Source organism: Conger conger, chromosome 15, assembly GCF_963514075.1.
Source record: "Conger conger chromosome 15, fConCon1.1, whole genome shotgun sequence".
Taxonomy (NCBI): Eukaryota; Metazoa; Chordata; class Actinopteri; order Anguilliformes; family Congridae; genus Conger; species Conger conger.
Genome location: NC_083774.1, coordinates 10990427 through 11016547, shown reverse-complemented (window position 1 = coordinate 11016547; position 26121 = coordinate 10990427). Strand labels below are relative to the sequence as shown.

At 47.7% G+C, this 26121-nt stretch overlaps 1 protein-coding gene across 4 annotated transcripts in view; it reads left to right on the top strand.

The window, feature by feature from the left end:
* LOC133111861 (puratrophin-1-like) overlaps positions 1-21547 on the top strand; it is a 55833-nt gene extending 34286 nt beyond the window's left edge. For 3 of the 4 annotated variants that reach the window (XM_061222490.1, XM_061222489.1, XM_061222487.1), the window contains 12 exons: positions 128-319; positions 10650-11533; positions 13924-14173; positions 15552-15641; positions 16043-16267; positions 16581-16751; positions 17080-17260; positions 17825-17941; positions 18119-18349; positions 19030-19223; positions 19672-19730; positions 20212-21547. In XM_061222490.1, coding sequence (XP_061078474.1) covers positions 128-319; positions 10650-11533; positions 13924-14173; positions 15552-15641; positions 16043-16267; positions 16581-16751; positions 17080-17260; positions 17825-17941; positions 18119-18349; positions 19030-19223; positions 19672-19710 — 2574 coding nt within the window. In that variant the 3' untranslated portion in view covers positions 19711-19730; positions 20212-21547. The remainder of the gene's footprint in view (positions 1-127; positions 320-10649; positions 11534-13923; positions 14174-15551; positions 15642-16042; positions 16268-16580; positions 16752-17079; positions 17261-17824; positions 17942-18118; positions 18350-19029; positions 19224-19671; positions 19731-20211) is intronic. The other variant, XM_061222488.1, reaches the window with a different exon arrangement.
* Positions 21548-26121: the final 4574 nt, after the last annotated feature.

Genomic DNA, 26121 nt, shown 5'->3' with positions numbered 1-26121 from the left:
TGGCCCAACTGCCCCCCGAGCGAAATCCAGCCGGCTCTGAATTTTCCATTTCATTTAATCTCTATGCACTGGAGAGCAGGGCAAATAGCGGTTGTCCGTGGTTACTGACTGTTTGCCATGGTTACAGGAGCGCTGTAAGACGGGGGAGGCCCTGCTGCGGAGGCTGGATCGGTGGGAGGACGTGTCGTCGGAGGACCTGCAGGTGTACGCGGTGAAGGCCCGCTCCTTCTGCGTGCTCCTCAGGGACTTCTCCCAGAGGGTGGAGGAGACCAAGCGCAACATCGACAAGGCCGTCAAGCTCTACGAGTTCTTCGACAGGGTGAGCGCCGAGGGACCCCTCGTTCGGCCATTCCAGCCCGCAGCGTTCCGATGAGGCGTTCGCCCATTTTATTAAGGGAAGCTGTTTTCCCAAAGAATGGGTTTTGTGCGCGGATGTGGCAAATGTTAAGAGCGGTATTATTACACTGCAGCGCTACGCAGTTACATAATGGAAGGGCTTAAGAGTCCTGTGGCTTTGACAAGGAGACTACGCTGTGTGCACTTCAAGGGAATGTAGCATATCTCAGACCCAACCTTAGGAGATGAGTCTTTTATTGGGATTAAAGGACTTGGATCTCTAAAGCGGACTGATTACGGCTAGTTCTGTGGACCGTGAGTGAGTCAGAGTGCTGTGTGAGAGAGGCTTACCTTGCTGTGTGGCTGGGCCAGGACTTCAATCCGCCGTGCTTTACAGCACTTAAGAATCTTAACTGTGTTTGATATGGGTTTAATATTAGAGAGGTACTTCTTATAGACGACGCCTTATTGGCATTTCATAACAATGGGCAGATGAAAGCCGGTTTTATTTAAATGGTGATAGTGGAGAGGGTCACAGTTTTGTTTATTGAAAGGATTTTTCTTTTAGTGTGATGCTAATCTCCTAATGGTGTGTAAGATGTCTAATTTGAGTCTAGAATTTTGTACTACTGCTGTCTCCATGGTGATGCAGTAGCAGTAGTGATGAATGGATTCCGCTCGATTACAGAGTTCTGCAGACAGGACAAGGACAAAGCAGTGCAAGAGTCGCCCTGGAATTAGCTTTTTATGATAGGATATTGATTCTGTAAAAATTTTTTGTATGTAAAATGGCTTGTTTTTAAAGATTTGCCTTCAAAATACTTTTAATGGGGTTGAATGAATTCTTTTTTTTTTTTTTTGGCTTCTGTGGAATGTTTAATACTGCTCTTTAAAGGGGCTCTCCAGGCTTTTTAAAACCATCCTCAGTGATTAATGGAGACGAACGGAGATGAGGACCGCCATTGTTAGCGGCGGAAAACGGCCGACATAAAGAGGCTGCTGTTTGAGTCCGCGAGATCTCGGCAGTTTGGCAGCCGCTTCCTGGTGGCCAGGATTCAGAGCCCTGGGCCAAGCAGCAGGGTGTTTCAGCTCCGGGCTGAGGGCAGACCCAGGCCCGGGAGCGACGTCACGCTTCACACTGCAACTGCTCTACGCGCTGAGAGCCTGGGACTCTCAAAACTGTGCTAGGCGCTGATGTGTTTGTGTGATGTGTGGACTGCGTTAGCTGCACAGCGCTGCCCTTTCCCCCGACAGACGGCCTTCCCCGTGTATTGACGACCCTGGCAGCTGTCAGAGAGGTCCACCGCTATCAGATTTACAGATTAGCATAATTGTTCTCCTCCCCTGGCAGGCAGTTGTTTCCTCTAACCTTAAATGCATTCTGTACTGAGGGCCATCAGCCATATGTTGGCATATTGAACTGCTGTGTTAATCCTGGATAGCTCTCTTCAAATAACACAAAAGGGCCTATCTTATTGGTAGCATGTGTTTGCCCCTAAGCACATACTGCATTTGTGCTGGACACTAAATTTTTGCACACGGTTTGCGAGAATAGAATTCCCCCCTCTAACGCATGTGACTTTTGCCTGGAAAGTTTTTTTTGACGATTGAAGTGGAATGAAAGAACATTTATTCTAGGTATCATGTGTCTGTGGGATGAGGAGAATTTATATGTTTCTTCTTTTCCTCTTTGACTTGTAATATTTCACAACTAATAGTGAACATGGGGAATATTCTAGTAAGTCCTTTCTACAGAACAACGCTGCTCAAACTCTCCCATGTACAGCTTTTATATACATTCTGACTCTACACAGTGTCTACAGTCACTGAACAGCAGGCCCTATGGCGGACAGCCTGTCCCCTGTTAATTTGTCACTACTGCGGGGACTACCCATTATGGATCTAGAACACAGCCGTCTCCACGTCATGCCCGGTGACCGTGCCGCGCTATGATAAAGTCCTTCAGAATAAAAGCGTCTATTGTGCGAGTGGTGTGAAACGCGACGTGAAGATAGATGACAAACGGACCTTATTTATGAATGTGTGACTGAAAGGTACACTTGCAGTGAGTCATGTGTTGGCATAAGAGGGAGGGGGCTCCCTTGGTGCCGGACGGAGGAGAGGTTTATTGACAGAGTTGCTAAGTTGAGAGCCCACATTTATCCGCGTGTTTCGGGTCTGAACGTGACTTGGCACACGTGCGCAGGAGGCCCGGCACCGGACCCAGACTCCTTCTGACGCATTTTACAGCGCTCGCATTGTCCCGGGCATCCTGGTGCACTGCCGTGCTGAGAATGGGAGCACGTGGCTTTGTATTGGCTCTGAGGAGGGCCGGGCTGCTGATTACGGCCGGGTTTCCTGCGGACTGGCCCCGGGCCACGGCAGATGGGCGGGGCCAGAGCAGAGCGGGAATCGGTCACATGGGTTTGTTAACAAAGGGAGATGACACAGGGAGTTCAGGGCCTGGAGAAACACCTGAACGAGCCGCCAGTGGCCCAGTCACCAAAGATAAATACGGAGGTTTTGAAATGAATCTTTCGTGCACAAACACGTTCTGCGTAACTTGATATTTGTGGTGGTTTTCTTGCTCCCTTTTAAGTGGTTGACGGTGTGGTGAATGCCAGGCTTTTGAGACAGATGTGTGAAATGGTGGATATGATATAATACACAGATAAGGTTGGCTCTTTCGTTTACTGTTAAACATTGCTACTCTGAGCTCTCAGTAAAGATTTCAGTGTGTGTTAATCTGTCGCGCTGACTTCCATAAATACTGTGCAGGCCAAGATTGATCCCTTTATTTTGCATATTGTTCATGTTTGTCTCTGTCCTGTATTTAGTCCGTTTATTTTTTTAATGGAACCCATTCATTTCAATATTGTTGCGCCGGGTTTACAGAAAGCCTAAGTGGTCCATTAGTGAATTGAATGTTGCATTTCTAATGGCTTTGTATGAGAAATAATGGGATTATTGCAATCGCGTTACTTCAGAGAGTCGGCCTCCTTGTGTGTGGTGAAGTCCTAGCTGTCGGAGGAAGCCGTGTTTGCTTTGGCTTCATGTTTAACCGCTCTGACTGAATACTGTCGGACATCTGCGTTACTGTGCGGTGGAGAGCGATCCAGGGGGAAGTGACACCTCCGTGTTTCCGTCTGATGAGCTCATTTCAAAAGCAGTTAAACTTTCACTTAAAAACCTCTCACCAGTGAAGCCAGGCTATTAACGGGTTAAATCACCTCACTGGGGCTTGCTATGATAGGTTTCAGATGAGAGGTTAAAGGTTATTATTTACCCAGAGGAAGTGGAACTAGTCAAGCATAACTAATGAGAAAGTTTGGATAGATATTTGTTTTGTTTTATTTTTCTTTAGGGTTGTCGCAGAACACAGATGGCTTGAGACATTTTCATAATGTTCCCCTTTGTAAACGCCCCTATTGATGTCAGGAGCGGTGGATTATTGGGTTTGCCCTGCTGTGAATTGATCTGGACATCAATACTAAACGCCTCTGTAGAGCTCTGCTCTCCGAGGAGCTGCTGACACACGTACCCCTAAATTGAATATCGGGGTCCATTTGCATGTGAATGCTAAGCGAGTAGTTAAGGAACAATGGTGTAGGAAAGGGAAAGGGCAGCGCGATTAGGCGTCAGAAATGTAACGGTGGAATAAAGCAGCCACGCACACCTATCTGAGCGTCACACAGCTCGTGTTGAGGGGCTGCTTTGGTGTGCTGGGAGGCTGAATTTTTCATGCGGCTCATTCGTCAGGCTGGAACCGCGCACGGGACACAAAGCTAAGCTTGACCCGCGAAACCCGCTAACCCCGTCCCCCGCTAACCCTGTCTTCTGCTAACCCTGTTCCCCGCTAACCCTGTCTTCTGCTAACCCTGTCTTCCGCTAGCCGCGTTCCCCACTAACCCCGTCCCTCGCTAACAGTGTCCACCGCTAACCCTTTCTTCTGCTAACCCTATCCCTCGCTAACAGCGTCCCCCGCTAACACTTTTGCCCGCTAACCCTGTCCCTTGCTAACCCTGTCCCCTGCCAACCTGGTCCCCCGTTAAACTGGTCTAACTGTGTTCCTCGCTAACCCTGTCCCCCCGCGCACCTGGTACTCCGCTAACCCTGTCCACTGCTAACCACGTCCCCCGCTAACGCTGTGCCCTGCTGACCCCATTCCCTACTAACCCTGTCTCCCGTTAACCTTGTCCACTGCTAACCACATCCCCCACTAACCACGTCCCCCACGTCCCCCGGGCTCCGTCAGCAGAGTGACTGAGCTCAGGTCGCGCTGCAGTGGCAGATCTCTCTCCACACTGCGGGGGCTTTGTAGTGTCGGCGACAGACAGCCGCCCCCCTCCCCGCCCGGCAGCCCTCCCCCGCCCCGTCACTGGGGCTAGCCCATCTGGTATTCAGACTAGCATTTGCCTGTGAATAGAGGGAGGCGGCGGACGCCACAGGCTCAGTGTGCTCCCAGCGCAGGATGACCACAGTAGCTCCGTGCAGCACACAGGGAATTACCTCCTGCTTCCCAGAGAGCCACGGCCAGGTAGGACGCCCGCGCGTGTTTCTCCCTCTCTTCTCCCGTCCCGTGTGCTCCCGTGCTCCTCGTTTCACTGCGTTTCCGTGTTCGCGGTTTAAACGGTGGAATGGTCAGTGTACGTGGTCGCAGTGGTTTGCATGGGAGGTCGTCGGTCTCTCCGGATATGTGACTTCCCTGCTCATGCACCAGTGCAGAGCACTTTCGAACTGTTAAAATGCGTGTTGTGCATTTTGTGCATGCTGGGATGTGTAGCCTGCAGCCGCGGGGGTGCAGTGCACTGTGAGAGTGAGATGCATTTTCAGCGCAGAGCAGTGAAAAGCAGCGCAGACTGGGTCCGCCACTCATCTTTCAGACATAATGCAATGGGTTTAAAATAATGAAGCCACATTAATAATCTCAAATGTAATGTTTTTTTAAAAAATATATCTTAAAAAACTTAGGCCGAAGTATAAAGGACTCATTTTGCTGTCGAGTGGTGCGTTATCCAGCGTGTTTGAGCAGCGGACCTGTGGAGTAGAGCCGGCCGTGTGTTTACCGTCCTGTTGCGCTGTAACCCCCCTGACGGAGCTCCTGTTTGCTGCGGGAGGTGCAGCTGCTCCCCTCTCAGAGGTTAGGGGGTGTCTCACGCTTTGTTGCGAGCTCAGAACGGGGGGGGGGGGGGGGTCCCAGACAGAACGAGCCCCTTCAATCAGCCCAGAGGAACCAGGAGGAACAATAGAACCACGGACACGCGTGTATTCATCACGTGTGTGCCCTGCACGGGGGTGCTGAGACAGAGGCAACGCGCTGTGGAGGGATGGGGTCTGTGTTGGAGTCGCTGAAGGGCCGTGTCCGCTGGCCGTGTCCCCTGGCCGTATGATAATGGGGGCCGACAGGCCGGGGAGGAATTCCTGAGGAGAATAAGGCAGCCCCCACCCAGCCCCTTTCATACCGGCCCTGCCTGGTGTCTACAGGAGAGCAAACATTCCCAAACACACAGCCCTCAACTCTGAAGAAACAAAACTGAGAAACAAAACTCACCTTAGAAGGGCTACACTGAAATGGCAATATCAGGCACTTTTATCCAGAACAACTTGTAGGAGCTTCATGTTATTTGTTAGAAGGACAAGGACATAAACATCATGTGACTAACCGTGAAACCTGGGCTGTTAAAAGCATACAGCTAATTAGGTAGCAGAAATTAGAGGGTAAAAAATGAGCACTTTAAGGTGCATGATAAATCCAACCGTTACAGCTTTCACTTTGGCTAGTTCAATCTAGCATTCACAGAGTTGTTTATTCTGATGTACGCTATGGATTGTGAGCAGTGCATGTTGAATTTGATAAGTATGTTTGTGTAGGACAGCAAGGCCCATATTTGATGAATATCTGAAAGCCAACAAAGTAATGTAAGCAGTGTTTGTGTGTCCATATCTCTGAGCTGTAGAGTACAGACTTTGGAGTATCGAGAAGTTCCACACAGTAGTTGTGAGTGGGGGATGGAGGTTCACGTGATCGTGCATTAGTTTCCATAGTTTGTCAGTAGAGATCAGCAGCGCAGTGACCCTGCTCGTCAAAACTCGTTTCTCACCCCCGCTAAATGACTGTCTTACACACACGTACACACACACACATCCATGATTTTGGGAGTGCCCTGAACTCCAGGAGCAGTGAGATGAAAGTGAGTCACCGGCGTGTCTTCCTCAGTGAGTCTGAGTCCTTTGTGTAGCAGAGGAAACGGCCGTCAGTGAGTCAGCGGTCGTCTCTGGCAGTACGGGGTAAACTGCTGCAACTAGAAGTGGTTACTGAGAGCGCCGCGGGCGGTTGCATTACCTGGTTCACTGAGAGTTCGTTTTGCGGTCGGTGAAGGCAGCCGCAGGTCACCTCTGCTGCCGAGAGGATGTGGAAGGAAGTGAAACTCCGTACGTGACCGTGAGGTTAAAGGTCGTTTGCGCTGTAAACCAAAGATGCGGCTTGAACCTGCAGTATATTTGTAGCGGGGTCCTAGTGCTTTACTGCTTTGTAATATATTTAAAGTAAGCAGTTACATTTCAGAAAATGTTGAATTTCAATTCAAATAATTGAATAAAGTGCCTAAACTTTTTTTCAAAGTGCCTATTTCTTGTCAGGAGCCCCTTAATGCTCATTCTGGCTCATAGACGCATTAATACAGAGGAAAAATCCATTTGGAATCAAATGAATTGAATACGTCCGTGACGAGTATGAGAAGTGACACACTGGAAGTGCAATTTGATATCTCCCTTCTTCAGTTTTCAAGTTCGTTTTAGCCGCAGTCCATGAAATATTTTGAATGAGAAGCAGCCTTTTATTTTTTTATTTTTTTATTTTTTTATTTTTTAAATAGGCACCAATTTTTCGACTCTTTTACCCTTACAAGATAAAGTATTTTTGTATCATTTCCAGAAAGGTTGGCAAGTAGAACTTCTTTGGGGGGGTCTACAGAGTGGAAGGGAAACAATGTAAACAACCATGAGAAAAAAAGAGGAAGAAAAACGTTGAGCTGTTGAATTGTCATTCAGGAGCGATAGCTATCCCATTGTGAGAGGGAGGAGGGGAGGGATGGAGGGATCGGGCAGTGAAAGAAAGGCCAGGCACACTTTGGGCTCGGCTTAGCAGACGCCCGTCTTCCTCTGGCGGGGATGTGCTAGCGCTGGAGCAGCTGCTCCTCCTCTCCTGCCTCCCTCAGACGTGTCTGCATGTCCAATGAGATTACCGTCCCAGCGCATCTGTCCCCGGACACCCCCCGCACACTACGTTACCCACGTGCACCGGAGCAGAACACTCATGGTGGCAGACTCCCTGGGCGATGTTTACATTCACATTCATGCGACACCAGCCAATCGGAGCGGCGCGTTCAGACAAGTGGACACGTGCATACGTTTATGTCAGACCGATGGCATTCGCGACAATAACGGCAAAACAAAAAAACCACAAGGCGCCTCGCCTCCCGTGGGTGAACAATAGGGCGCTTATACTCGGTCATAAGGGCGAAGACGGTGTTGCAAGATCGGTACGAAACTTTCTGGCTGGTTTCATTACGTTTGGTGTGGATGCATTTAAGGAACTGCCATTCCACTTTTCTTTCCAGAGATAAAGTCAGTTGCACATATGCAAACACGGCCTAACGCACCCCGCTCCTGTTTCCCACTCAAACAGAAGATCAGGCAGAATGTGTGAGAACACACCGCTAACACTCCAGCTGTTACTGTTCCTGTGTCTAAACATCCACGTTAATTTATTTAATTTCCGTTTCAATCATCCATATTCATTTATTTCATCTCTGTGCTCACCTTTATCCCAGTTCTGAGTGCTGAGGTGACATCAGCCTAGATCCCATGTTCCTCAGGGCTAAATCCCAGCCCTCGGCTATAAGGTTCATGCGCTTGTCCAATTGGATGTGTGACTCTTTGTCAGAGCTCTCCAGGTTCTGTGAAACGCCCCCAGTGTTTTTCCATTCTTCCGCGCCCATTCCAATCTGTTATTTAAGATTCTTTTTATTGTTTGACTTTTAGGAGGGCGTCCCAATTTGTACTATTGATTTAGTAGTCGCGAGGAATTTAAAGTCACCCTATGTAACTTGACTTGGCAAGCGTTTTAATGAAGAAGATTTTTGAAATAACTCAGAGATTAGATCAGCAGTTGAACTGCTTTCTTGAAGAGCACTCTGGGGAAGGTTTAATGTAAGGGAGCGGGATGTGGAAGTTCTAATTTATACAGCTTATGGCCGGCCCTGTGAGGGCCCTTCTCTTCCTGGCCTTTTATGGCACAGCCCCCCCTCACCCACTTTACCCACACACTGAGAGCCATGCGGGCTTCTTTGTGGACTGCCAAACCTGAGGCAACATTGTAGTGCCTCAGAACCACACACCACCCCCCCCACCCCACCCCATACCCCATTAGCTTTATCTGAGCACAGCTTCAGGCCTGCCATTCAAACGTGCTTTTCACCAGAATTTATTCAGAACTTCAAAGCATTTAGGCTGCTAATGATTTCAAGGATGATGTCATCGCTAACATGGCCAGCCTAGTTTTCCAATGAAAGCCAAGTTATCCCAGAAGTGCGAATTAAATGAACGTTTTTTTTTGTGTGTGTGTGTGTACAATGGGTAGAACTCCATAAAGGACTTTCTTTTTGGCCTTTTTCTTTTCTCCTTAACAGCCGGAGGGATTAGAATGGTTTATTCCTGGAGGCAGTAAAGTGTCAGCTGGTCCTGGAGCGCGTCTTCATCTTTGGGGGAAAGAAACTGAACTGAGTCGTAGCACAGTTGTAGCTCTCTTGAGCAAGTTATGGTTTTGGCTTGCTTAGGTCAGTTCCCACGAAGAAGAGTGTCTGTTGATAATATTTGCACTGTCGTTGAAATAATATAATGTGCATGTTTTTATTGCCAAAAGTTGCAGTGATAAGTTTTAAGCTGCCAAAATAAGACAACAATGTGCCAAGGGTTTTGTGGAATATTGCACAAAGACCTGGACCACATCAAGGAAACAGAAATACCAGAGAAATACAGCAGCAGTTATATAATACGCCCCCCCCACAACGTGTTTTGAAATTTCTGTCATCATCCATTATTTCTCCTCAGCCTTTATTCCGCCTGTCTCTGTCTTTGGTTTCAGTGCTGTCACACATTTGTAGCTGCCATTGTTGATGCTAGGTGACCTATACTCCTCTGGGTGACTCCAGTAACCCTGCCTGGTCGCACTGAAGCGCTGGTATGCGCTCATCCTGTCCCCCTCCCTGGAGGTCATGTTTGATGTGTGGGGACAGTGAGGTTAGAAATGCCACCTCTGGACTGTAGGAAGTGGGAGAAGCCCTTCCCTTCCCTTGGGAAGAGGAATTATGTCCCCAGGAAAATCGCTGGAATGTCTGCAGGTCCACCTCACCTCAGGGCTACGTGTTAGAGACTTACCTGATCTCAGACTGTTCACTCAGCACTGCAGATTTTTCCCCAACAACAAGTAACATTTTGATAGAACATTTGGCTTTCTGAAGAAATTATGCAGCATCCTAACCAAAGACATATGTTAGGAGAAGAGATGTTTGTAACACCTCCTGTAGGCGTCTAGCAAATGTACCCAGGTGGTTTTGCAATTGTGAGCTTTAGTTCCGGATAAAAAAAAAAAAAACTTGATCAGACAACCTGCAATCGAGACTCAAGTATCTCTGGCTGTATTCCCAAGGCAGTTTTTTGTTATCCGCTAAGTGCACGTTTGGTGCTTTTCATTAGCATCTCCATTGCAGAGTTGCCAGAGATCTGGGTAAGCTTTTGACTTGCATGAGGAGTGCTGTTCTTAAGCACTGAAGCCATTGCCTCGGCTTGACGATTTGCATATAAACTCCTGAGTGCTGAGATCTCTCATGGCCTTTTTAGTTTCCTCCCTTTTGAGATGAAAAGAGGGCAGCTCTGAGAGGGCTCCCCCACGCAGCTCTGTGCTTCCTCAGTGAAGAGCTGTCCTTCCGCCAGATCGCCGTGTGGGAAAGCGTCACCCTCATAGAGCTGCCCTTATGTGCTTACCCATGGCCATAGAAAGTCCTGTTGTGACCCAGAGTCTTTGCCAAAAGTGTGGTTCTGCTGCCAGTTTAAAGTTGACCCTCTCTCATTTCTGCTGGCGGTTTAAAGTTGACCCTCTCTCAATTCTGCTGGTGGTTTAAAGTTGACCCTCTCTCAATTCTGCTGGCGGTTTAAAGTTGACCCTCTCTCAATTCTGCTGGCGGTTTAATGTTGACCCTCTAGTTTCTGCGGCGGTTTAAAGTTGACCCTCTCTCTGGTGTGTGTGCCCGCAGGCGTACAAGTGGGCTCTGGAGGGCATGCGCCACCTGGCCTCCCTCAGCATGGAGGACTGCGCCACGCCCGAGAAGTGCCAGACCGTCATCCAGTGCCTGGAGAGCTACCGGCGGCAGCACCCGGAGATCCCCGACGCGCGCTTCCAGGAGATGAACGAGCTGGCCGGGGACCTGCGGACCGACGGCGGCCTGAAGCAGTGGAAGTTCGCCTGGGCCAAGTGCCAGGAGACCAAGCAGATGTTCGAGAAGAAGCTGGAGGCGGCCCTGCGCACGAGGCGGGCGCTGCCCGCGGATGCGGGGGAGAAGAAGAAGAAGGGCGGGGCGGAGGCCTCGCCCAGACGCCACTCCGACGGCGCGGAGACCCTGCAGGGCCGCAGCAGCAGCCTGTCCTTCTCCTGCCGCAAGGCCTTCGGGGCCTTCGGGGCCCGGCCCGCCCTCTCCATGGGGGACGCCGCGTCCCTCAAGGGCTCCACCCCAAGCCTGTCGGGCCCCTGCACCCCGCCGAACCCCCACTGCCTGCCCCGGAGGAGCTCCCCGGAGGAGTCCCCTCAGCGGGCCCTCCTGGAGGCGCAGGCGTGGTCCTCCTCCTCCTCCTGCTCGGCGCTGTCGGTGAGCGAGGCCGGCCGGCGCGTGCTGCGTAAGACGCACAGCTTCGACGCCCCGGCCGCCGCCATGCCGGAGTCGCCGCGCTACGGCTGCTGCCAGCGCACGCTGAGCGACCCGGCTCGCCGTGGCAACACCGGCGTCTTCATCAAGGGCCTGGAGGTCAGCAGCACCGAGGTGGCCGACCGCGCCTACGGCTCGCGTCTGCCCACCCACGGCTGGAGCCCCTCGGACGGCCTGAGGAACAGCACGCCCGCCCCGGAGCCCAGGGCCAAGCGCAGGTACGCACCGCGACCCCCGCCGCCGAAACAACACCTATCACATTCACAAGTACACACGGGCCGCTGTGTCCCGCCTTTTCAGTGTGAATCCAGTCATGCCGATTAGTCCATGCCAGCCGTGTTCTCCTGCCAACAGTCCGGAGAAACCCAATTCCAAAATAACAAAGCGCAAGCGTTCCCTGTCTACCTCTCGGCCAAGACTCACAGAAATATTCCTTCCCGTTTCTTTTCTTTTTTTCCCCGGCCCTGATATTTGGGATTTTGGATGGGATAAAGGCGCATAAAGCCATCTCACATGTCTTTACGCTCACAATGGACAAATGAAAAATGAGGTGCAGGAGTGTTTTTTTTTAAGCTCTCTCACGGCTGTTGGCCGGTCATTCTGACAGGGCAGTAATGGCTTTTCCACTAGGTTCAGCGGTAATGGCGTCTTTCCCCTTTGACCCCCTGGGAAAAGGCCTGTAGCTGTTGATTAGGAAAGCACATGAGCCCCCCTTTGATGTGTAGTTTATCACGGGGAGGTGCACGTTTTTGCTGTAATGGCAAAACCAGGTTGATCAGGACTCTGGAATGTAGAATAATTTTAGGGGGGATTTTAGTTTCCTACATTTTTCTGACAGGTTGTTCAGCAGAGTGTGTATATCAGCAGTCCTGCGTGCCGGCTAGCGTTCCCAGTAGGAGGTAGCTGTACTCAGAAGCATGAATGGTAGCTCTCTAAGAAAGAAAGGGATGGTTTCTGTCAGGAAACAGCAGTGCATGTCCTGAGAGTGTATTTGAGCCTACGGACGTTTTCCTCTGCTGTCAACATGAAGCAGATTTTACATTAAACTGTGAGGGATTTACTGCACTTGTCCCTCCATTTTGTTTAATAAGAATAACATTGTATTTGTCCCAGCCTGACTGCCCTAGGCAGACCTGATCTGGAGCCACAGATTCATGGCTGTGAATGGAAAGCAGTCGTTAGGATTTTGGGCTCACAGGGAGGGGTAGTGCCCCCTCCCCCCTTCCTGCAGCGGGAGTAGGGAGTGTGAAAGGGCTCTGGTTTGGGGAAAATGTGTGTAGTTAGACCCACTGGGGGGGTAGGGGGCGGGGGGGCAGCTGTTTGAGGGGCTCTGTATGTGATCAGTGACACTGACATCATTCTGCTCATTGTGTGTGTGTGTGTGTGTGTCTGTGTGCTTGTGTGTTTTGTGTCTGTATCTGTTTTTGAGTGGATTTCTCTCAGTGTGGCTCTGTTGCATGTGAGCAGTACAGTGATAAACAGGATTAGCTCCTCAGCCTAACATCATTTTATAGAACTCCAAATAAAGTATAGCACAGCATGCCAGAGGGCACTGCCTACAGTTTCCGTATTGTGACCCATTGCCAGATTATTGCCCCATCGACCTCTGCACGGGCAGGTACCAGGGATCAGATCAGATCACCCGCAGGTCAGAGTTAGGCAATCACGGGGAGGTTTGTAGCTGGCCGAAAGCCACTAAGTGGCAGCTATAGCAACAAAATAAAAACATATTTTTCTAAACCTATATTCGTTAGACTCGTAGAATATTCCTTAGACTCATAGTCACTGCCCTGTCAGTCCCACCCTGTCACACTGAAGACACACCAATAGGCAGACACAGAAGGCAGGTTTTTGTTTTACTGCCTGGTGTCAGTACGCGGATTTCTTCATTAATCCCTTAATCAGGTTTGTGGAGCGGGAGATGCTGTTTGCACAATGGCCGCTGTGTTCGCTCCGAGCCCTCGCTACAGGTGGTTTCAGACAAAGGTGACGAGTCGTGGCATGTGCAGCCTGCATGGCGTGTTCCTGGCCTTTTCTGTGCCACACTGCTTTTAAGGGTGTGGTAAAAAAAAAGAAATAATTGTCCTGCCCTCGTTTATGAGCTCTTTTCACTGTGAAGGCACCCATGTCCTAAATCAGTCAACAAGGCTGCCGTGCTTTTTTTAACATTGGACCATGTTTTTGACACTAATTACTTGGCGAGCACTCAGTATGAATGTTTAATGATTCAATGGCTGGGCTGAGTATACTTTTGCAGTTATTAAAGGTAAGGCGTAGTTGTAGTGTACCCTGGTGTAGTGTTTGAGTGTCAGAATGAGGTTTATACTCCGGGCGACTGGAGTGCATTTATATATTTTTGCTAAGGAACAGTCTATTTCGGGTGACAAAGGTACTTTAAGGAATGTTCTGCGATTTAAATCGAGTGACACTGTTGCTGGACTATAAACTGGCCTTTACTGATTTAAGGTGAGGCCTGGTTTATTGAGTGCTCTGGCTCTGCTGTTTGAGTGTTCAGAATAAGAGTAAACGGGTGACTTGCAGTGACTGAAGGTGAGGGCTGGTTGTGGTGTACCCTGTTTGTGAGCGGTTCTGTGCGCTTCTTTCGCAGTAAGCTGCATCACATCGTGGACGAGATGGTGACGACCGAGCGGGAGTACGTGCGCTCCGTGCGCTACATCATCGAGCACTACTTCCCCGAGATGGAGCGGCTGGACCTGCCCCAGGACCTGCGGGGCAAGCGCAGCGTCATCTTCGGGAACCTGGAGAAGCTGCTGGACTTCCACAGCCAGTACTTCCTCCAGGAGCTGGAGAGCTGCTCCAACCACCCTCTGCGCGTCAGCTACTGCTTCCTCCGCCACGTAAGGCCTCTGCCACTGCTCCTTAACCCTAACCCTACTGCTTCCTCAGCCACTGCTCCCTAACCCTAACCCTACTGCCTCCAGCACTGCTCCCTACCCCTAACCCTACTGCCTCCAGCACTGCTCCCTACCCCTAACCCTACTGCCTCCAGCACTGCTCCCTACCCCTAACCCTACTGCCTCCACCACCACTGCTCCCTAACCCTACTGCCCCCACCACCACTGCTCCCTAACCCTAACCCTACTGCCTCCACCACCACTGCTCCCTAACCCTACTGCCCCCACCACCACTGCTCCCTAACCCTAACCCTACTGCCTCCACCACCACTGCTCCCTAACCCTAACCCTACTGCCTCCAGCACTGCTCCCTACCCCTAACCCTACTGCCTCCACCACCACTGCTCCCTACCCCTAACCCTACTGCTTCCTCAGCCACTGCTCCCTAACCCTAACCCTACAGCCTCCAGCACTGCTCCCTACCCCTAACCCTACTGCCTCCACCACCACTGCTCCCTACCCCTAACCCTACTGCCTCCACCACCACTGCTCCCTACCCCTAACCCTACTGCCTCCACCACCACTGCCCCCTAACCCTGACCCTCCCCATCCCACAGAGGCATCAACTCTCAGCCACCCCCCCCCCCACCCCCCAGCTTAACATCTTCACTAAGAGCTTTAAAATAGTGCTTTCCCTCAAAATGATCAGCCCACATGATTACATAGAAAACTAGACTAAATAGAAAACTAAAACTAGAAAACTAATGTGTTTTTATGACAGAGGGGATCTGAAGATATTTAATAGGATGTACAAAGCACACATAGTGTGGACCTGGGATTCTGCCATGCTTGTTAGGTTAGATGTTGGCAGCATCCATACATTTCTCCTGGCAAAGCACTTGGATAAATCTTTACTTAATATGCAAATCTACTGATGGAAAATAGTGGAATGACAGCTTGGTCTATACTGAACTAGTAGTATATGGCCACTCAGTCAGGCTGCTGGCCTTTTTACAGACCTAATTTAAGAGATTTTAATCAGCAGGAACTGTAGTTTCCACTTCAGAAACATTAAGAGAAGGAAAAGTTTGCTTAAGTATGACTGCAGACCTGTCATTTTGCATAAATTTAAAATAATTTGTATTTTTTAAATATATTCTTGGCATTGGACAATCTTGTAAAATACTAACTGCCCAATGATCACACATTTTGCTTGAATGCAAAAAAAAAGAACTGGTCTTAAAAGCTAAAGCTAAAGATGACATGGTTTGAATAGTTCTGTTGTTTTTCTTACTCAGAAAAGGGGAAGGCGACTGGGTGGCGATTGAATGACTTTGAAATATTTAAAGCACTTTTTCTTTTGTTGTTGCTGAAATTACAGAAAGACCAGTTTGAGCTGTACGCCCTGTACAGCAAGAATAAACCAAAGTCTGATGCACTGCTCGCCAGTCATGGGAATACCTTCTTCAGGGTGAGTCATCGCAATGGCTTCTCAACATGGCGACCGCAGCCCTTTACTCTGTTTGAAAACACAGCCAAACATGTTTTTTTTGTTAGCGTATTTTCTAACCACGCAAGTATGTTAGTTGTTTCACATTTCTACCAGGTTTAATCAGGCGGCATTGTTTGTTAGTTCATGGTTTATGATAAAATAAATATTGAGGCACAACCTGTGTAAACTGAATTTTAACCGGCTTATTTTAGCCCTCTTTACCCACGATGCAATATTACACACTTGAGAATTGTTTGCAGCTGCGTTTGTCCTGGGTACGCTGCTGCAGTGAAATGAATAGGCCGTTGAATATGAGATAAAACGCGGGACAGCTAGGTGGCGCTATACGGCCGGAGCCTGACCGTCCGTCTCCCCCACAGAACAAACAGGTGGAGCTGGAGGATAAGATGGACCTGGCCTCCTACCTGCTGAAGCCCATCCAGCGCATGAGCAAGTACGCCCTGCTGCTGAAGGACCTGATCAAGGAGGTGAGCGAGGCCCAGGAGCAGGAGCTGACCTGCCTGAGGGCCGCCGCAGAGATCGTCAAGTTCCAGCTCCGCCACGGCAACGACCTGCTGGCCATGGACGCCATCCGCGACTGCGACGTGAGTCACGGCCGGGAGCGCTCGCACACGCTCACTCTGTGCATGCGCTCATACCGAGGCATAGAACCTGTGCACTTGTAAGTCGCTTTGGATTAAAAGCGTCTGCTAAATGACTTAAATGTAAAATGTAATGTAAATGTCATACTGTACACGCGCTTGCACTGTTATGGGTAGGGTTGGGGTTGGGGTTAGGGTTAGGGTTAGGGATGGGGTTAGGATTGGGGTCGGCAGGGCAGACGTACTCAGTGGTCCTGTCCCATCAGCAGAGAAGATGTACTCAGTGGTCCTGTCCGTTCCCCCTCCCCGACTGCAGGTGAACCTGAAGGAGCAGGGTCAGCTGGTGAGGCAGGACGAGTTCACCATCTGGTCCGGGAGGAAGAGGTGCCAGCGACACGTCTTCCTGTTCGAGGACCTGGTGCTCTTCAGCAAGCCCAAGAGGATCGAAGGGGGCCTGGACGTCTACATTTACAAGCATTCATTCAAGGTTTGGGCCTCCAAAGTTCAGCAGTTTGGGACCTCCCGTGTTGCACCAGCAGTAAATCGCCCTGGTGCGCCAGAATGTCCTGTGGCTTAGATCATCTGCGATGATATCTTCTGTTGAACTACTTTGTGAGCACTCAGCAGTTTATCACAGCAGAGCGGGTCATGCAGGCTGGGGGACTTTCATTGCGCAGGAAAATGTGCTGGGGGTTCATTTTCACAAGCTTCAGTTAGATCTAAAATGATTTGTAATTGTAAGATGAAAGACTGGTTTTGTGGGAGCCCTGGCGGTGGTGTGTTTTCGCACGTTGACGTGGGTTCGTCTCTCTCAGACCGCAGATCTGGGGATGACCGAGACGTCCGGGGAGAACGCTCAGCGCTTCGAGATCTGGTTCAGGAGGAGAACCTCCAAGAACCACACGTACATCCTGCAGGCAGCCAGCAGTGAGATCAAACACGCCTGGACCTCGGACATCGCCCGCATCCTCTGGCAGCAGGCCACCAGGAACAAAGGTGAACCAGAGGAGCTCCGTGCTGAGTGCCCCCTCGCCCTGTCTCTGAGCCTGGTGCTGCACATCTGTGGGGTTATTTATATCACGCCGGTGCCCTTCTCCAGCAGGAATGCGTTTATAACAGACTGTAGAAAGCATACAAATAATACATGTTGACTTTACATGGGCTGGTGAAAAGCGCTTTGAAACCGAGAAACGGGAGGTTCAGGTTTAGTCCTGCTGTGTCACATAAATTGGAGCCAGAGACTGCGGATTAGCGAAAAGGGGACCCTTATATGGGCATAAGTTCGGCCAAGCGCGGGTGGTCCGCTAAGCTTGTGAGATAGTGACGCAAACTGTGTCTGATTCATCCACAACGTTTTAAAAGGTTGTCCAAATAACTCAGTCACATAAGAAATCGGCACATTGATTGCTTTGTTTCTAAGCATCAGACCTGTACCCTCAAGTTATAGTACATTGTCATGTGTACTCTCTGCTGAATGCCTTTTACACGGTGATTGTAATGCTCGTTAATGTGCATGTTGAGTTGGAGTGTTAAGAGTACACGTGTGCTGTTTTCCTACAGAGCTGCGAATGCAGGAGATGGTATCAATGGGAGTGGGAAACAAACCTTTCCTGGATATTAAGCCCAGCGACGCTGCTATCAATGACAGGGCCATCGACTACATCATGAAGGGAAGAGGTAATGTTCATGCTCTTAAAAGGCTGCATTCGTATTCGTACAACTCTGCCGATTGTGCACTCTGACAAAGAAAGCAAAACTGGAATTGTAGTCACCCAGTTCAGTTATGTGAACTTAAATTTCATGTAAATGTCTTGTGTATTTGTTAAGATAAGCGATCGCTCTCCCTTTTCTCAGGAGCCAGGACACGGGCGTCGATAGCCGTGTCTCTCTTCGACCACACCAAGGTGAACTCCTCCGTCACAGGGGCCCTGTCAGCAGGAGGGCCCTCCTCGTCCTCCTTCCTGGGGCCCCTCAACCTGCACTACTACAACCAGGCCCTGCTGCCTGGGGGCGAGCGCTCCTTCATCAGCCCCTGCATCGAGGAGGACGAGATGGAGCACGAGACCAGCAGCCAGCCCTCTATGAGTACGCTAATGCTAACGCCTTATAGCAGGCCCTAAATGTGTGCGCTAACGCTAACACTGCACCGTACAGCCAGTCACCTATGAGTACGCTAATGTTTGCACCTTACAGCTAGCGCTCTACATGTGCACTAACACTGCACCATACAGCCAGTCACCTATGAGTACGCTAATGCTAGCACCTTACAGCTAGCCCTCTATGACTATGCTAATGCTAACACATTTTAGCCAGCCCTCTGTGTACACTAACGCTAAGAACTAGCTGTCAGCCCTCTATGTGTATGCTAATGCTAACACCTTATAGCCAGCCCACTATGTGTGCGCTAACACCATACAGCCAGCCCTCTATGTTTGGGCTAACGCTAAGACCTTACAGCCAGCGCTTAATGTGCATGCTAATGCTAACACCTTACAGCCAGCCCTCTGTGTATGTGTGTAGGCTAATGCTAACACCTTATTGCCAGCCCTATGATTACGCTAATGCTAACACTGCACATTACAGTCCTCCGTCAAACAGTGTTGGATCTATTCTGAATGGTGTACAGGCCTTTTAGAGTGATTATTGATGACTTTTAGAGTGATTATTGTTGCGTAGTGCAGCATGGAGCTTAGTCAGTTGTACACTGAGACTCTAATAACAGGTCCTACCTTGGTTCACGCGTGCTCTGTGTGTTTGGCTGACAGCGACGGAGAGCTCAGAGTCGTCCCACTGCCTGTCGGGCAGCGGCTCCAGCGGGTCGGACAGCGGCTGCGTCTCCAGCCACCTCCCGGAGGCCCTGTCCGAGGAGCCGGGCTCCCCCTGCGAGCCGCCCTGCTACCCCGGCGTCAGCTCCCCCATGGCGGGCAAGCCCTGTTTCAACAGCCAGTACATTTCAGCGGTGAGTCCCGCGTGCGCGGAGGGCTCGGCTTTCAGAGCCGCGCTCCTGTCTAGACGGAGCCCGCTGCCTTTCGCTGAAGGAGAAATGAGTGAAAGGTGGAGGTTTTATGTGGTTTCCCGGACAGCGAGGTTTTCCCTGCTGCCAGACTCCGGTGCTTTCCGCGGGCCCCGCCAGCGCTGCCTGGCCAGAGACCACAGCTTCTAAAAAAGTTCCCTTAAGAATGCAGCCATTCACCACGTTGCTCCTCTAACCTTGCAGTTATAATCCTTTTTTTTTCTTTTTTTTTTTTTCAAAAGGAAACTAGAGCTCTTGATTAAAAACTGTGAAGGTATGACACGGTGTGTAGAGATAGTGAGGTTGTATGGTTGATGGGGGTTGTCGTCTGTCTGCATGTCCCGCCATTCCCATGACCCATCCGTGATGAGTGTTCATTTCCCTTCATCTGCAGAAAGCAGGCCAAATCCTAACCCCATCCACAGTAGTGTGAGCGCTCTCCCCCTGCTTTACGTAAGTGTGCCGGAGCTTCTCCATCCTCCCTCCATCTCATCATCAACTCACACTGCACCATTAGCTTGCATTTCAACCGGGGCGCCCTGTAGCGTAGTGGTTAAGGTGCATGACTGGGACCCGCATTGTGTAGCCACAATAAGATCCACACAGCCGTTGGGCCCTTGAGCAAGGCCCTTAACCCTGCATTGCTCCAGGGGAGGATTGTCTCCTGCTTAGTCTAATCAACTGTACGTCAGTCTGGATAAGAGCTTCTGCCAAATGTCATTAATGTATTTTATGTAATGTAACCAGGTCCTCTGGGTTAATTAGATCAATTGGATAATTGATCTAAATGTACACTCCTGCTGTATAAACAATTTTCCTGGTATAATGTCACCTGGAAGCTGGTCGGACCTGTAGGAACATGTGGCTTTGTGCTGTTCTGTTTGTTTTCCTAGGGATTGGCAGTGCCGTAATTCTGTCGTGTTTCATTTCTCAGGTTTAAAGTCCATCAGCTCTCATCACCAGGTTTCGCCACACGAGGAAGAAAACACCAAGTATTTATTTTTCCTTGTTTCACCAACACCTCTCATCTCAGACCAACACTGTAAGGGCTGGAGGAAGCACTGCTAAGAAGCCACTTTTGAGCATAGCTTTTATACGGTTTAAACAACTGTTTAAATATTCTTCTATTTATCTTTTTTCCATGTGCCAGTGTAGTAGTGCTCTGTACTATGTTGAAAATTGTAAATAATTATTGTAATAGTTTACAATACAGTTATGAACTGTTTTTGTTCTGTTCTCGTTGACCACTTTGCTGTAGACTGCAATTAAAATAGCAAAGCTCTACCTTACTATGAAAAGGTATAACGTTAAACTGAAGGAAGAGTGCAGTTGTACTCTCCAACGTTCGAAAGCAACTTGCTTTTTTTTTCTTTCTTTTTGTTTTGACAAGAAAAGGCAGAATTTGCATGACTCTTACGTTGCCTCTACATAAGGTCTCTCCTTCCCGTTAAATTGACCTGTGGTCAGACTTCCGTCAGTAAGCTGTTTTATTTTTATGTTGTTGCGCTGCGGCCATACCGTTGAAAAAGCCACCTTACCCCTGTGCTTCCGTGGTGTGATCGTACACGCCGCTTCGATCCAGTTTGAGCCTGTCAGGTAGTGTGGGAGGCGGCAGATAAGCCCCATGTGACCTCAGCTCCACCCTTAACAGCTGGGGAAACACTGGGAATGGAGTGACCCCTCTCCAAACAGACTGTGACTGTTAAAATGTAAAATCTGAAATTTGGGGAGAACGTTTTTCAGACACAAATGCTGTATTCATTCCCACTTCCTGTTTGTCTTTGTATCGTAGAATGCAGGGGAAAATGACATATTGTGGTGGTCTGATCTATTCAGCAATGTGTACACTGGCCTGTGAAGCAGAAAGTGCCAATAGCTAAACTCTGATGCATTCTGTATATTACAAATATGCTCCGTATGTTTCGGAAATCGTACATGAATCATATTACCTTTTCAAAAGGGACCAGATCGGATAAGGGGCAGGTGTTTGACTTTCAGTTTATAAGCAATGTTAAAAAGAAAGCATTTAAAAACAGAAAAATGTACATTATTTTGTAAATATTTAGCACCAGTGGTGCTCTGTGGTTTTAGTTGGGAATAACTTTATACATGTCTGTATTAACCAGCAAGGCAGGGAGTCCTGAAGTGCAATTCTTAACATGTAAAAACTGCATTCATAGCTGGGGCAGCATGACTGTACTCATCTGACAGATTTCTTAATCCTAACAGGTTCACAAGTATTTAATAAAGATGAATTTCTTTGAATCAAGTTTTATTTCATTGTTTGTTTCTTTATTGGATGGATATTTACCGATGAATGAAAGGTTTGTTTTTTTACTGTATAAACATTACACAGCTTTACCCAGGGAACTGCTGTTGCTGTCGTTCCACAGCAACACTGAACCCATGAAGCTGAAGAGCACAACAGCACTGTCAGAATTCTACTGCACAACCAGGAATATTCATCTCTCCACCTTTTTAACAAAGCATGCTCTTCAAAATGGAGAAGAGAAATGTTTGAATTGTAGATATGGCCTTAACACTGGGGGTAACCTGCCATACAGATGATATATTTATAAGGGATATTGTGGATAATTACTCTGGGACAGTGCATGTGAGGTAAAACATTCACGGCCAGAGAAACAGAAGCAGTAAGTGCAGTTTTGGAAAATGAGAGGGATTAGTTGGGTGTAGATGGTATGCTCTGGTTTTACTGGAGAAAACGTGAGCGTGTCAGTACTGTCACCTGTTGTGCTTGGTATTCTTTTTTAAACCAATGTGTTTAACAAATGTTCAACTGTGCACCAAGAATTGGAACATTAAAAATGTAAAGTATTAATCATAGGGCACCTTTTGAGAAACTGGGCATTTGTTTTATAGACTAGACTCCATTAAACTTAACTTTAAAGTTGGTCTCTTAGGTCAGTGTGTCCCAACCAGTGTGCTGTGACACTCTGGTGTGCCATGTGAATTTTAAACACTTGAACAAATCCTTTTCACAGAAGTCATTCAAATCATTCAAATTCATATTGCTTAATTAAAACACCAAAAGAACATTTAGACCCACTGTTGACACATAGCGTCAGTACGTCGCTCGCTCTTGAGTGGTGTGCCGTGAGATCTGTCCATTTGGAAAGTGCCACGCAAGGAGAAGGCTGAGAAATGCTGTCTTAGAGATTCCAAAGGTACAGTCCTGGAATCACAGCATTTCCTGCATACTCGAAAGTCGATGGAAAATCTGGAATGTACAATATGAGCTTGAGCTGTTTAGCCCACAGGAAATATACAAAAGCCTTCTAAAGTTATAGTTTCCACTATGTCATGTAAATCAAAGGGGTAACCTCAAATCCAGCTTTGAAATGAAAACCAGCAGGCTTCAGACTCGCAATGCGACTTCTTCGACTTCGTTAACCTTTCTCATGCCAGGGAGCAATCATCTAAAACCTCAGTGATCCTGTTTTGGTGGGTTTTGTTACTAAGATATAAATTCACAAATCTTCATGGCTGAATTTCAGAAATGACTGCATGCTGCTGGTGATCTGTGCCACCTCTGACATCATGGGGGGAAACAGACCTAAAAAACTGACAGCGTTTAACAACTTTTCAGTTTTTGAATAAATCTCAGACTATACTGAAACAATGTTCCAACAGACTTGGAATGGAATTTCACAGAGCTCAAAGGTATCTTGTAATATTTGTTGTAATAGATTATCAAGTATAACCTTCTTTTCCCAAGCAATATGGAGTACGAGTTGAGGAAAACCAAGCTTTTCATAATTTCAACAAAGTAGCATCTCAGGAGAAGTCACCCACCCATGCAAGGTCGACAAGAAGAAGAATTCCTCTCATAGGTTCCCATAGGTTGCTTTTAAATTTCATAGTTAATGTTTCAAATTGAGCACTGCCCTATTTTTCAGTCACTCCATAAATCTGTTCCAAGATCAGTGTTACACCTGGAGGATGAAGTATCCCAAGGCACCCCCTTCCTGCAGGAAGAGTTCAGAAGATAGAAGAAGAGCTGAGGGAGTTGTCACCTGTGCAGGGCTGTCAGTGTAAATCTCACCCTCCCGAGGTCAGGGGTTAAACCGCAGCTTCCTGTCCTCTCCTGTAAGAGCAGAAAGCACAGCTGGATCACCACGACACGTCCCAGGCCAGCAGCCTCAGTGAAGCCTGCTGTTATTTCTGCTGCTCACCTTGGACTCTTTTTCAGGGAAATGTTTAAAAATGTTGCGTAATATCTTTATTGTGCATAAAAACATAAAATGTGTTCCGTCCCACTTGCTTAAAATCCAATATAAATCTGTTTTTGTCTCTTCTTTAAACTCGCTCGTTTCCGGTTGAAACCTGAAGCGTTTTATTGGCCGTCAGATGGCAAAAACACAGCTCTAATAAAGCGGCCCGACGGCTGTAATTTATGACCTCTCAGAGGCTCCCGGAGTGTTCCTCTGAGCCCAGCGCTCCTTCCCTGCTGGGTCCTGGGGGATTGTGCTGTCAGAGACCCCAGCTGTGAGAACACAGCTGATCTGGTGCCTGCTCAGGCTGCAGGCCCTTACCCAGGCTGACCCGCGCTCTGTGGCTCTGCCAGTACCCTTTTCTTTTATAAACAGTTTATTTTGGTAAGCCTACTGTTTGGCCTATGTCTCTGACTCTGACTATTTTTTTTCTTTCTGTTCAGCCTAATGGCTTCCTTGACTTTCACTGGCACAACTCTGATCGTGTTGACAAATGCCAATGTGAACTGTTTGATGACAAATCCAGAATTGAGGAGTACAGAGCCAAATCAAGAATAATTATGTCTTTGTCCCAAAGACTTATGCAGCTCTTTGTATGTGACAGATCTTCAGTAGGTAATGAATGTTCATCCTTCAGATGCATTACATTCATCGGGGTTCATTCATTAATTCAACTTTACAGGAATTGTACCTTATCTGGCCTATGTTCTATAGTTATTCCAACGACCTTCAGTATGCGCTATTTGCATGTCACTTTGGATAAAAGATAAATGTAATGTAAAAAATGGAATCAGCATAAACAGAAAAGTGAGCTCTTGAGAGACACCTTAAGGAGTTCAGTCATATCAAAGCAAATAGTTTTGTACTTAGATCATAGAGTAGCTGAAGACAAATGCCTTTCAGAAAGAAGAATACCTGTGTGGGTTTGGACACATGTATGCAGATGATTTAACTGTGGGAGAAATCAAAGAGACACACTGTTCCTTTCATCATATTTATACAATGTTTTTCAAAGTATGTAGCTCACCAAGGTAGGCATTCCTACAGCATTGAAGTAGTCCTACAAGGCCTCCTTGGTGGTAGATACTGTCTTGCATACTCAGTTATTAATGTATATAGTACAGTACTGTATTATACGAAATAAGTTAAGATACAAACACGATCTGTAGTGGTTTAAGCATTGCTAATCCCCTGAAACTCACTTAAAATTCACTGTTGCTCATTTATTCTGTACCAATTTAATTGCAGCCACTAGTATGAGGTATTATGAGCAGTTCATTGGATTGCTGATTTATTTGATGTGTGATGGCTATATAATCTCTGAACTGTTGAGTCCTGGTACTTAACTGTGTAACAAATGTACGCATAATAGGAAAAAGTAAATGTTTTTTATATTGATAGTTTGTTCAGCTTCACACATGTAATGCTGTGAACGTCCATGTTTTATGTTATACATTAAGATATAAGGAGATTATTGTAAACCTTTGAGATCTTGACTTCCGTTGCCCTCATTGGGCCAATTCCAAAGTTTGATTGCCCATCAATATACTGTACGTAATGCATGATGTTCATCGATGTAGTGCTGGTTCTTTGTTCACTGGACCAGCAGAGGGAGCTAAAGAGAGCGTATGAGCTTTCGATGCTGTTCGTTGTGGAGAGAAGTAGGCAGTATCGAGAGAGTCAACATCCTTTGTTTTCTGGCAACTATGTAGAGGTAGTGTCATCCTGGTTAAAATGTAATCCTTATAACTTTTCTTGTCTTCTCACTAAAGAGCTATTATACTCACAGACAACAGTCATACTTTGAAGTTATAGTGATTGTACCGTGGAACTATTCTGGTGAAATTGCTAAAGTAAATCGATTTTGTGGGAATCAATTATGGGCGATATGGCACTACCTCCTGTATATTTATGAAGTAGGTTTGACCTTTGTTCAGGAAGTTATTTTGTGGTATCAAATCAATGATTGGATTTTGTTTATGTACTTTTCTCACATAACAAAATAAACTGGTTAGCATCAAGCTTGATCCCTAGATCTTTGTTTGAATGAATGCCTACATGCGAATGCTTGGATGTTCATTAATATGATATCCACGTTTTCATATTGTTCGAGTTTCTGAAATTTAAAATGGATTTACATGTAATAACACTAACACCAACTTGTTAGTCTCTCTACCGTCTTAAGAGGTAGTGAAAAAACACTTCTCGGTGGTAGCCGCATATACGTTAGTGAGAGAATGTGTGTTAACTGCCGAATTTTATCACTGCATAAATCGAGAATGTGAAATGGTGTGAGGATTTTGAATGTGAATGTGCTTACTGGATGTTGAGGATTTATTTTTGGTTTTTAAGGATAATGACGCCACAGACACATTTCATTTTTTTTACAAACCTGCCCTCTAGTGGCTGAAATAGACTTTGCTCTCTATGATGTCAACATTTCGGCCAGGGGAAGTCGCAGAAAGAATAATTATTCCATAATTATTTAGAAGATGTTCAACATTACCAAAAAAGGGCCACTGTGGGTATAGGTTTTTAGAAGCTTAGCCCATCACTAAGACATATGATTCTACTTAACATCTTGATTGAAGACCAAGATTAGTTAATTAGTT